We start from the raw sequence: 12,361 nt of genomic DNA, 5'->3' as shown, positions 1-12,361 counted from the left end.
AATATCACACATTATACATAAAAAAAATATAAATTACATAAAATTATATTCACATCATTTTGAACAAATATTAACTGATTCGGGACATAATGTATCGTTAAATAATATAATGTGAGAACTCAATGTTCATCGTTGCGTTATTCGAATAAATTTTGTTTTAATTAATATGATATTAAACAAGTAACAAAATTATTTATAAAACGTTTATCATACATAATTAATTATCACTTATTAATTTTAATAATTAAAATTGTATGTATTTTATTTTAAAACATTGAAGTTAAACCTAAAAAAAATTAAATTTGAGAAAAAATAATTTATTTTTATTAATAAGTAAAAATATTAAAGATCATATATAAATTATATTATTTTTCTTCAATTAAAATAATAAAATTTTAAAATAGGCTGCGCCGCAGAATCCTACTAGTTAACGTGTAAAATTATGATAAAATATCCCTTACCATGATGATTTGTTTATCTTACATATTGTGGAAAACAAAACAATGGTAGACAAGTGAAAAACCAAAATCACGGAAGTCAAGACTGTGAGTTTGCCGGAGAGAAGTGAAGTCGAAAAATTAAGCGGCAAATCTCAATATTTATGCCACAGATATTTAAATCCTTTCACTCTCTCAACATCATACAAATCCAATACATTAAATTAAATTAGGGTTCCGCAACTCAATTGAACAATTTTTCATCATCCCAATTGAACCAAATTCCATCTTTTCAATTAGCAAGACAAGATTTTAAGTGATACCCACATAAATTAAGCAGATTTTCTAACATGGGTCGACCTCCGAGCAATGGCGCTCCGTCGTTTCGTTTTAGCCCAGTTGAGGTATCCTCCCTCTTTCAATTACTTTGATGCAATTGGTTTTCTGGGTTTTGATTTTGTATTTTTAACGATCGTTTGATGTTGAATCATTCTTTTTTAGTACTCGTAAATGTGACTTTGTGTATAAATTGGTAGTTTGTAGTTAACTATTTTGCTAATTATTTATTTATATTTCGTGTTTGTGATTATTTGCAAAATTTGTGATGGATTGGTTGATTGTTTGGTTATCAGGATTGCCGGCGTCGTATCGATTTACCCCATTCCCTGACATTTTACTTTTCATGTTTTTGGTGTTTTCTTTTATGAATATTGTTAGCCGATTCAAATGCTACTGTCTCAGGTTATATCTCCTAAAATTTTCTCGGTTTCGTTTTTTCCTTTTCAGTCGTGCCTGTTTATGGAACGGATTTTTTCGTGTTTTATTTAAACTGAAGGTCATGGGTTAAGATGGTCTCCTTTGTATTGTATTTTTCATTTGTTTTTGGTGTCCACGAATATTTCTCATCCTGACAAATTTGAATGGCAAAGGAAAACAGGCATGACTCAACACGATACAAATGCATGTGATTGTTCTACTTAAAAAGTTTTATGCTGTTATACATTGCTTAATGATAATACTTGCGTAAAACGGGCATTCAGCTGCTTTAACTCTAATAACGCTAGATTTTATTAGCATACATAGGAAGCGACAACTTGGTTGTAAAGTATATCTTGAAGTTATATGCTACTTATCTAGACCTCGCGCACACCTTAAGATACTTTCACTGCAGCACCCATTAGCTTTGAAGGATAAATTAATTGCCTTCAGTTGTACTCTAGAATGAAACACAGGCCATTCTACCATAGGTAACGTAAACTCATCATTAATGTAATAAGATATTTTTCTTAGTGAATGATGGACTTAACTTTTGATATTTTCGATTTCTTAGGGTATATCCTACATTCCTACATTTATTACGAATCTAGAATTTTTTGTGCTTGCTTATATGGTTGCATCCGTGATATAACTTCGTTTTTTATGGATTGGGATAGTAAGAATTTGGAAAGAAGTCAACAATGATAAATATATGCTCTGATCTCTTTTCCTTTTTTTTTTTAGGTTGCTCAAATGGAAGCCCTTTTGACAAAACACGAGGGCCAGGTGCCACCTCGGGATCTTCTTGTGGCTCTTGCCCAAAGATTCAGGTTTGTTTCTAGTATCAGATAGATAAGCTGTTAGACATACTTTTCAATTGTGATGGGTATTGAATTCACCTGAGCTAATTTGTGACTCTAGTAACTCACCAGACCGAGCTGGGAAGACAGTTGTACAAATGAAGCAGGTAATACGAGTCTTAACCTCTAAGCATCCTAATTTTTACCATCAGCAGAAACAATGTTCACTTTGATCCTATTTTTATTGGTAGGTTTGGAACTGGTTCCAAAATAGGAGGTATGCACTGAGGGCAAAATCGACAGAGTCACCTGGAAAGCCAAGTTCCTCACCTGTTACTCGAGATGATGTTACTCCTAGTAGAAATGTACCTTCTGTTCCCCGACAAATGGCTGTTTCTTCAGGTAGTTCCATTTTGCTCCCTAAGCAAGCCTTGCTCATCTTTTATTGTAGCTTTAAGATGTTAATGTTTCTGCAAAGTTTATTGTAAAATGCGGGATGCTTAATTTTTATGTACTTATTATTTACCTGTATATGTGGTTTAGTCTTCCAGTCTTCACACGTGAGAAAATATGAATTTACAAGTCTTTCCTGATTTCCTTTTAAAGTTTCGTGGTACTCATTATAAATAAGACTTCTACAAATTTAAGTAGATACTAGTGGATCACGTTGTGCCAAAATTGTAGAATTAAACTAAAAAAATTTGTAGCTATCTTCTTATGTTTAAAGTCAATTTTGAATTAGATTGCCGGTGAATGAATCTTGGAAATTTTGGCTTTAAAATAGTAATGATGAGTGTTTATCACTGCCTTTTACAACTGATGTGTTTCTGCAAGTTATTCTTGTAGTTTGATAGTGGTGTATGGTGTTAGATATGATCTGATACTCAAAAAAAAAAAAAAGTGCAAACCTGAAATGCAAAAAGTTACGCAAATACATTGGGGAATGGAAATTGCCTTCAAATATGATATGAAATAGAATACCATAAGTTTTTTAGTTTTTTTTTTTTTTTTTTGTTTATGGAAATAAGATTTTGATCCTGATATTCTCGATATTAGTATAGTAGTGATCTTGAAGGAGATGTTTATTAATATTGGATGCCTAAATTTTCTCAGAAGCTAAGTTACTGGTCTCTTGCAAGTCATCATATCTAGCGTGAGAGAATGGGATCTGATGGATTATCTTTAGATAATCTTCTTATATGCTTTAAGCTAACTTATGTAGCCTGGTCAAAGCCTCTAAGGATTAAACTAAACGAGGTTCAGATAAAGTTTCCTTGGAGAATGATAGGATGGATTTAGAAGTTACTTTCTCCTAAATATTGTTAATAGACATTGCCACTGATATTAGGGTCATATGAAATATTCTATTCCCGGTTACAACTTACAAGCATGCAATATATAACTTGCCATTAAGTCTGCAATATCGGGGGTGCTGATTATTCAGCACAGCTCTTTCTTTTGTGCTTGTCAAGTTGTTTGTGCTTTTGGTGAAAGCTTTTGATCAATTGGCTTGTCTATGTTTGAAAAATTTACTATTCACTTTGAACATTTAAGAATTCAAAATATTTGAGGTAAATGTTTTTGGGGTTATATTTTGTGGCACACTTGGATGTGAAAGGGGAGAAGGAGGGTGGGGGGCATAGGAAGAAATAAAAAACATGGAATAGTGGGAGTTCAACTCATGTTGTTGTTGTTGTTGTTGTTGTTGTTGTTGTTCACCCCTGTCCTTGGGCCTTTGAATTCTTGTTCTTGTTCTTCACCCCTCTCCTTGGGCCTTTGAATGATTTAAAAGTGTTGTTGTTGTTGTTCACCCCTCTCCTTGGGCCTTTGAATTCTTGTTCTTGTTCTTCACCCCTCTCCTTGGGCCTTTGAATGATTTAAAAGTTAAGAAACGGAGTAAATGTACTCTTACCCATTTAATAGTGGGCTTATGGAGTTATATTTGTCTCTAATTGGCGAACCTTTCAAATGACTTTCTCTTTTTCTCGCCCCTGTGGTTTCATCTACCTTCATATCAGAGAACATATATTGGTTTTCTGATCCGAAGTAAACCCACCATCGGTAACACTAGCATGGCAAAATTGAAGGTTGAAATTAGATCAGGTATGGGATGGCCGATCAGTATTTCAGTGGTTTCTTTTGGTCATATCTCCTTCGTAGAGATACAATCGTTGAAGTAGGATTGCACGTTTCCTTCTTTCTCTTTAGTTTACCCTTGTCTTTCCATGTCTGATACTCAAGTTAGAATCGAGAACCTTCGTTTGAAAACATGGTATGAAAGAAATGAAAGGAAATGAAGATCTTCCAGATTTTCTCATTGATGTTAAATCCACCTTAAATATGAATTGCATTTGATCGTAGAATTTTGAGATCTTCAAACTCTGCTGCTATCAATGTTTGACATGTATGAAATTTGGTAGATCCAAACTTTCCCTCTATCTCCATCTTAATTGCATGTTCTATTGTTGTTACATCGCCAGATTTTTCTTGGTTTAATCATTAGGAATGGTTTCTTCTGATAAGTGTCTTTCAAACATTTGTTCGCGTAAGTAGAGCTTTAATCTGTTTGCCATTGTGTTTATGGCTTGCATTTTCTGCTCCAAAATTGTTGACATATTCTAACTTTCGAATGTTGTGCTTAGTGTGACCAAGTGAGTTTTATTATTTATTTAGGTCCTCACGTGGTTAGAAATGTTTCTGAAGCTCCTATGATGGAATTTGAAGCTAAATCTGCTAGGGATGGTGCATGGTAAATAAATCTTGGAATTCAGTTTTTGCAACCCTCCCATTTTTGGTAAATTGATATTTCTTGTTCTTCAATATATTTTCATCCACTAATTTTTGCTGTTTTTTTTGTCTTTCCTCTTCAGGTATGACGTTCAATTATTTCTTTCTCAGAGATATCTGGACACCGCTAATCCAGTAAGTATTACTGTAGCTTGATACTTCTCACTCGAGTTTGCCTCCCTTTCCTAAATGTCTGTTAAGTACTGATAATGCTCTAATAGTCAGATATCATTTGTTGCCTTCTCAAGAACCTTATTTAGTATGTGAAATATAGTACTATTTCTGTTCACTCAAATTGACAACATTGTTCATAATATATGTGGGAGATTTGGAAAACTATAGTGAATGCTAAAAAAATAACCCCTCAGCTCATTGTGAGTTGTGACATGTTATCTTGCTCTTCCGCCTCTTCTTCTTCTCAATTAACACCACACCAAGATTGACCTTTTGTGTTCCTTGCCATAAGAAAATGATCTGCTCTTTCCAATTTCGATTTCATCTGAATTGGTTAATGGCTATGATACTTTATTTCTACTCTTTTTTTTTTTTTTTTTTTTTTTTTTTTTTTTTTTTTTGCATAAAGGTGTTTTCTCTTTTTATAAAACGAGTAACCCGGAAATAAGCACCCTTTTCCCTACATATCCTTCTGCCATGCTTGTTTGAAGCTTTTTGGTATGTAAAACATAATTTGTGAACTTTGTTTAAAGTTGCCAGTGCTTTTTGGGTGTTAGGGTGCTGATTTCACTGTACGCATTTTACTCATCATAGTACAACTTTGACCAAATTGCCCTCATCATTTCCACTACCTCATTCTCCTCTCAATTGGTACTACATTGAATAAAAAAGAAACTGTATCTTCAAACAGTCAAACACCCCAACCAAACCATCTTCACCAATTATCCGTCAGACCGCTATACCACCACTGGCGCTCCTCCTCCGGCCACCAACCTTCTCCTGACGATTCAACTCCGACCGTCACCAGCAAAAACCATAACGAACCTACAGTCCCTCAATTCATAACAACACAACCTTATTAACGAACCTACAGTCCACATCGCACACCGTTCACCACCAACTTTTCCCCGCCCCGCTGTCTTCTACTTCTGTTGTAAGACGTCAGCCCACTACCACCCATCACCAAACAACCATTTTACAACCCTAAAGTCCCCAAATTCCTCAAATACCAAATAAAACAAAAACAACGTTATGTTTTTATTAATAATTGACAATTGATGAATGAAATATAAGATTAACATCTAATTACCCTTTATAATTGAAGAAATTTGATTAAATGTAAGGTTGTGTTGTTATGATTTGAGAGAATTTGGTTTAGAGTTTTTTCTAATTAAGGGTATGTAAATGGAAAAAATTGGGTAAAATGTACTGAAATGAGTAAAAAGCGTAATGTGAAAATAAACTCCGTTCTTTTATCAGATCGAAGGGTATTATTTAGGTCATTCCCTTCAAACCTAGATCAAGTTAGGAGTGAATTTTAGGATAGACATGTTACAATAATTGTTGGCCTCAATTCTTTTGATGCTCCAGAAGATCCCAAAGAATGATAGACTGATGGTCTAATATGACAGCTGTGAGCTGAGTGATGCTAATTTTGGACCCTGTCTTTATTCTTAACTAGCTTCGTATTGCTAAACTATGATGCTTTTGTTGATAGCTTTCAGAGTTTCAGCCTGTTGTTGAACATGCCCTTGACAACTTTATCTTTTTGAGGATAATTTGGATCTCTGTTTATATTCGTCTTATTATAATCTTCCACACCATTTTTTGTCTGACCTGTATGATTCTGCAAATTCATGGGTTTCAGGAAGTTCTAGTTCGTTTTGCTGGATTTGGGCCAGAGGAAGACGAGTGGGTCAATATTCTGAAACATGTCAGACACCGATCTCTCCCATGTGAAGCATCAGAGTGTATTGTAGTGCTTCCTGGAGATCTTATACTCTGCTTTCAGGTTCTCAAGTTACTCATTCCAAAATATTTGATTTTTAGATTATACTAAAATGTCGTGAACTAGATTGAAAACATTTGTTTGCTGTATAGGAAACGTAAGATGTATTCCTCGTTAAAGTTTAGGCACATCTTTTCCCCATGCATTTCATTGGCACAAAACTCGAAAGTCAATAGATATTACGGAGTATCTGACATTTATTCTTCCACTTATTGTATTTATCCAGGAAGGTAAAGAGCAAGCTCTTTACTTTGACGCACATGTCCTCGATGCTCAAAGAAGAAGACATGATGTACGCGGCTGTCGTTGTAGGTTTCTGGTTCGCTATGATCATGATCAGTCTGAGGTACTGCTCCACCCCTGTTTTCATTCCAACTTATGTATTATCTTTACCAATTTCCAGCAGCAAGGTGATTGAATATTGAATAAGGTTCTCGGTGAAATGGCATAAATTCTAGATCTCATATCCCACCCTAAAACTTTTGAGGAATCAAATCTCTATATTCCTGAAATGTATCTTTAATGTAGTGAAGGGATGTAATGCTGTAGTTGCTCATCAAATTGAAATGTAACTCTTGCTATTATCTCCGATTTGTGCAGACGATACTAGAGTAGTTGATTTGTCTGTCTTTTAGTTTCCCCCCTACAGAAATAGCCTCAATTGAAGAGGTGCAGACTACAGGTTACAACTTACTAGGGATTTTTTCCAGCTCCGTATAGCAGATTTTGTTTCATGTTTAAGTATGCGAGTATTCTGTCTGGCTGTCATTTGATAAAACTCCGTATAAGTTAAGGGGATATGAAGTGATACCAACACATTTGAACACTATACAACTTCCTTCGTTTGGATATGAAGTAAAAACTGTTCCAGAAGTCCAGAAACTGTCATCCCTATTAAATTATATTCTGTTATATATTATAACATCAATATTTAGTTGTGGTATATTTTTTACTAATTAATATCAACTCTTTAAGTTGAAAAAGTTAATATTTTTAATTTTCATTGATTTTTATAAAAACACATTTTGTATATTTTTAGGTGAGAGCATTGTACACCTGACCCAAAACCTGAATAATGTGGGTTCATGAACATGAAAGTGGGCCAAGACAGATTTTGATAGATATAGTTACAATGTATTTTCTTTTAGCTTGACATTAACATTTTATTTCGCTTTTCATGTATGTGCTAGTTCTTTCTCTTGTTAATATACTCGGTACAGACTTGATTTCAAAAAAAAAAAAAAATTGCTCCGTATAGACGTATAAGCTAGTTGACTGTGAAAGGACTCAAATACATTGGAAAACTATTCAACTTCAACCTTCTTTTGGAGAATGAATTAAAATTATGCATTGGTGCTTAGGATGCTCACCTTTCCCTCACCCAATCAAAGGAGAAAAACATGCTTTCAGATCGTGTCCTGGAAAAATGTGGTGGTAACTTCTGATTGCAGGGTGAAAGTACTAACCCAGCAATACACACATTTATTTGGTACCTTAAACCTCATTATATGTTTTATTTGTAGGAGATTGTGCCACTTAGAAAAATATGTCGCAGACCAGAGACAGATTACAGGCTGCAACAGCTGCATGCTGCGAATGAAGCAGCAGCAGTAGCATCAGCATCAGCATCTACATCTGTGCCTATGAACCGTCCTACACCTGTGGCTGACCTCACTTCCACCTCCACTTCGGGGCTGACCATCCCAAATCCCCGTAATCCACCTATAACTGTTTCCCCATTGCCACCTGTCCCAATTGCCAGTGCTAGGCCATCTGTTCGACCTCCTGCCTCAACTCTTGCTCCGATCTCCGCTCCTGCTCCACCTCTAGTTCGGGTTACAGTTCCATCTCCAGTTGCAGCTCCAGCTCCAACCCTGTTTCCAACTTCAGTTCTGGCTCCATCTGGGACTGCTTCTTCAGTTCCATTTTCTCCAGGTCCCTTTTCTGTCTCTGCTCCGAATTCACGTCCAGTTAATGTTGTTGCTGAAACTTCTACTCTAGTTCCCGATCAAAAGAAGGCTGAGAGTTATAATCCAGCCCAAATCCCAGTACTTGGTCCAGAGAAGGTTGGGAGTGACAATCCGATGCAAATCCCAGTACCTAATCCTAATAAGGTTGAAAGTGACAACCCGGCATTAATCCCAGTTCCTGACCAGAATAAGCCTGAGAGTGATAATCCAGCCCAAAACCCAGTACCTGATTTGAAGAAGGTTGACAGTGACCATTCAACCCAAATCCCAGTTCCTGATCAGAAGAATGCTGAGACTAGCAATCCAGCCCAAATCCCAGCACCTGATGAAAAGAAGGCCGAGTGTGACAATCCAGGCCAAATCTCACTTCCTGAACAAATGGAGTTTGAGAGTGACATTCCATCCCAAGTCGCAGTACCTGATCAAAAGAATATTGAGAGCAACAATCCAGCCCAAACCCCAGTTCCTGAACAAATGGAGATTGACAGTGACAGTCCAGCCCTGGTACCTGATCAAAAGAATATTGAGAGTGACAGTCCAGCCCAAATGTCAGTTCCTGAACAAATGGAGGTCGAGAGTGACAGGCCAGCCCAAATTCTGGTACTTGATCCAAAGAAGGTTGAGAGTGATAATGATAATCAAATCCAAATTCCAGTACCTTCTCTGAAGCAAGTCGAGATCGACAACCCAACCCAAATTCCGGTGCCTGTTCTGGAAAAGGTTGAGAGTGATGATCCAGCACAAGGTCCAGTACTTGCGCCAGAGAAGGTTGAGATCAACAACCCAGCACAAAATCAAGTATCTCAGGAAAAAGTTGAGAGTGAGAATCCAGCAGAAGTTCCAGTACCTGCTCCGAAGGTCGACATCGACAACCTGGCCCAAATTCCAGTACCTGCCCCGGAAATGATTGAGAGTGACGATCCATCACATGTTTCAGTACCCGAACCGGATAAGTCTGAGAGTGTCATTTTCGTTTCAGTAGCTGACTTGGAAAAGGCAGAGAGTGACATTCCAGGTTCAGCACCTGACCCAAATAAGTTTCAAAGTCTCGATCTTGGAACATCAGGCAGTCAATCTGGCGCCGAACCAGATGTTACAAACTCTGGTGTAGTAACCCAGTTTCAGGAGGCCAAGCTAGCAGAAAACAATGAACCAAAAACTGTCTCAACTACAGGAATCAATGTTTCTGAGGCACAGCTGAGTGAAGAAGCTCATTACAGCACTGAAATCGGATCGACAGTTTCAGGGAACACTGACCCGACTGTGCCAAATGAGGAAATGAAGGAATGATTCAGGGACTTTAGTATTAGTGTCTTTCGGTTGTCTTAGATTTATTTTCTCCTCTTTAACTGACTTTTTTTTTCCTTGAAGCTCATTTTTGACAGCAACAGTACATACCATCACAGTCTTCATAGTCATGTCAAGTATAGGCCGCAGGCCCCCACATGCAGGCCCATTGCAAAGTACCAACTGCTTTTACTGGATAATTTATATAGTTCTTGGTTTAGTTAGACATAGATCGCTGTCTTATCCTGCTATTAGTTTCTTAAATTTCATTTATATTCTGTTCTACAACTAAAATATGCGATCTTTGGCACTCCGTGCAAAAGGATACCTAAGCTTGACTCGGTACTCATTCGCTGCCCTTCAGAATCACGTTTTTATTGACCTTGCTAGTTTTCCGTTATTTGGTGCCTTAGAGGTTGAATGAAAGTCAGAGTCTCTATTTTCGAGATGGACACAACTGCAAATGGAGTACTATATTTCAACTATATTTTTGGTTAATTTTCCTTTGGTTGTAAAGGGAGCTACAAGGGTAAATATATTGTTAGCGGAAATTGAACTTAGGTCATGAACCCCAGCTAGTATGACTTTACAACTATACTAGCTAAAATCTGCTATTTTTGATTTATTGTATAAGCAATCAAATGGAAGCTTGTAAGTTTGTAATAGGGAGTATCTTAATGGTCAAATGTAAACATTATAAACACTCAGAGTAAGTGCAATGGGAGGTTTTTGTCTTGGGGTTGTCAACAAGAACTTTTAGAATAAAGTTCTTCCCAATGCAAGAGTTATTGGGTTTGTTAAATAATAGGGTTTTTTGTCAAACACAACATTTGAAAAACTTTTTTTTTTTTCCAAACGCCACCTTTAAAAGAAAAGTTTGTGAAACACAACCTTTAATATTTTTTTTTGTTAAACACGACATTGTGGCTAGAGTTTGAACACTTGCAATGGGGTGACTTTCAGTCGATGTTTGAGATAGCAAACGAGGTCGGTTTGAGGTATTTTTAGAATCCTTGGAAAGGTGGGAGTACAAGCTTTCCAGGCGTTATCAATACGACGGTGATATGTGGCCTTATGTGAGGTCTATAGGTGTCTAAAGTAAGGCTGGGTCAAGGAGTGAATTTGTGTTTTTCTGATTTGTTTTTACCTCCAATTCACTCCTTGATCAACCCTACTTTACACACCAATAAGCCCCACATAAGGCCACCTATCACCACCATATTGGTAATTCCTGGAAAGCTTGTACTCCCACCTTTCCAAAGAGTCTAAGAACATCTCAAATCGACCTCGTTTGCTACCTCAAATATTGACTTAAAGTCACCCTGTTGCAAGTGGTTAAACTCTGGCCAAAATGTCGTGTTTTACAAAAATTTTTTTTATTAAAGGTTGTGTTTTACAAACTTTTTTTTTTAAAGATGGTTGGATAAAAAAATGTTTTTTAAAGGTTGTGTTTGACAAAAAAACCCTAAATAATAACCTGGTTCTTACAAGTATTTAAGAACCAAGTTCTTGATATATATTAAAGGTAAAATTAATTAATCAGAACAATACAATTAATTATAAATCCTAATTAAAAACAAGGAAAAAAGTTTTTCCATTGGAGTATAAAGTTCTTAAAATTAGCAATTGGTGAATAATGACTTTGGCAATAGAAGAACTTTATATATAGTTCTTCCATATAGTTCTTCCATTGCAATTGCTCTTACAGTGTTGAATAGAACTTTTTACGTGATTAGTGATCTTGTCTATGGATTATCACTACTCTATGTGAAGTAACTCGAGTAAGTTCAAGAATTGCAAAGAGTTTAGGGCACGAATCATTTTCCATCATCCCCTATACTAAAAGAATAGATTAGATACTTCCCTAAGTAAGTAAACAAATGAAATGGGAAATATATTTTCTTTCATAAGTCATTATATTTTAACGGTAAATAATATATATTAGGCCGGGTCGAACCATTTTGGATTTGGGCCATGTTTCGGGTCTATTATTATCAAGTTTATTAAGAGCAATGGTTAGTTTACATTAATAAACATTCGTGTCGGGTCATATTGGTCTGAATCAATTCGGATAATGGGTCATGATGTGATCCTCAGTTCGGGTGTCGCGTCAATTTGATTAAATCCTTCGGTCAAGTAAGTTCGGCTCAACTTTTTAATTATAATCTCTGGTTAATATAAATTTTGGGTAGAGAAATTAACATGATTTTGTATATTATTTTTATAGTCTTTGGTTAATATCAAAATAATTGGCCCGTCTCGAAAGACAAGACCCGAGTTGACACGACACTCGAACTGAGGAGTCAAGAGTAACCCATAACGCGAATTGATATTAACCAACATGAGCCGACACAAAATGTT

The 12,361-nt window shown here is 36.1% G+C and overlaps 1 protein-coding gene across 1 annotated transcript; it reads left to right on the top strand.

The window, feature by feature from the left end:
- The first annotated feature begins 381 nt into the window (after positions 1 to 381).
- On the top strand, positions 382 to 10,230 carry LOC141634221 (uncharacterized). Its single transcript, XM_074446465.1, has 9 exons — positions 382 to 841; positions 1,938 to 2,023; positions 2,115 to 2,160; positions 2,245 to 2,395; positions 4,667 to 4,742; positions 4,864 to 4,915; positions 6,603 to 6,746; positions 6,970 to 7,089; positions 8,267 to 10,230. The coding sequence occupies exons 1-9, from the start codon at positions 788 to 790 to the stop codon at positions 10,001 to 10,003; spliced, it is 2,466 nt and encodes an 821-aa protein (XP_074302566.1). The 5' UTR covers positions 382 to 787; the 3' UTR covers positions 10,004 to 10,230.
- The last annotated feature ends 2,131 nt before the right edge of the window (positions 10,231 to 12,361 follow it).

The sequence above is a fragment of the Silene latifolia genome, chromosome Y (assembly GCF_048544455.1).
Source record: "Silene latifolia isolate original U9 population chromosome Y, ASM4854445v1, whole genome shotgun sequence".
In the NCBI taxonomy this organism is placed as follows: Eukaryota; Viridiplantae; Streptophyta; class Magnoliopsida; order Caryophyllales; family Caryophyllaceae; genus Silene; species Silene latifolia.
This window is presented reverse-complemented; position numbering and strand designations above follow the sequence as displayed.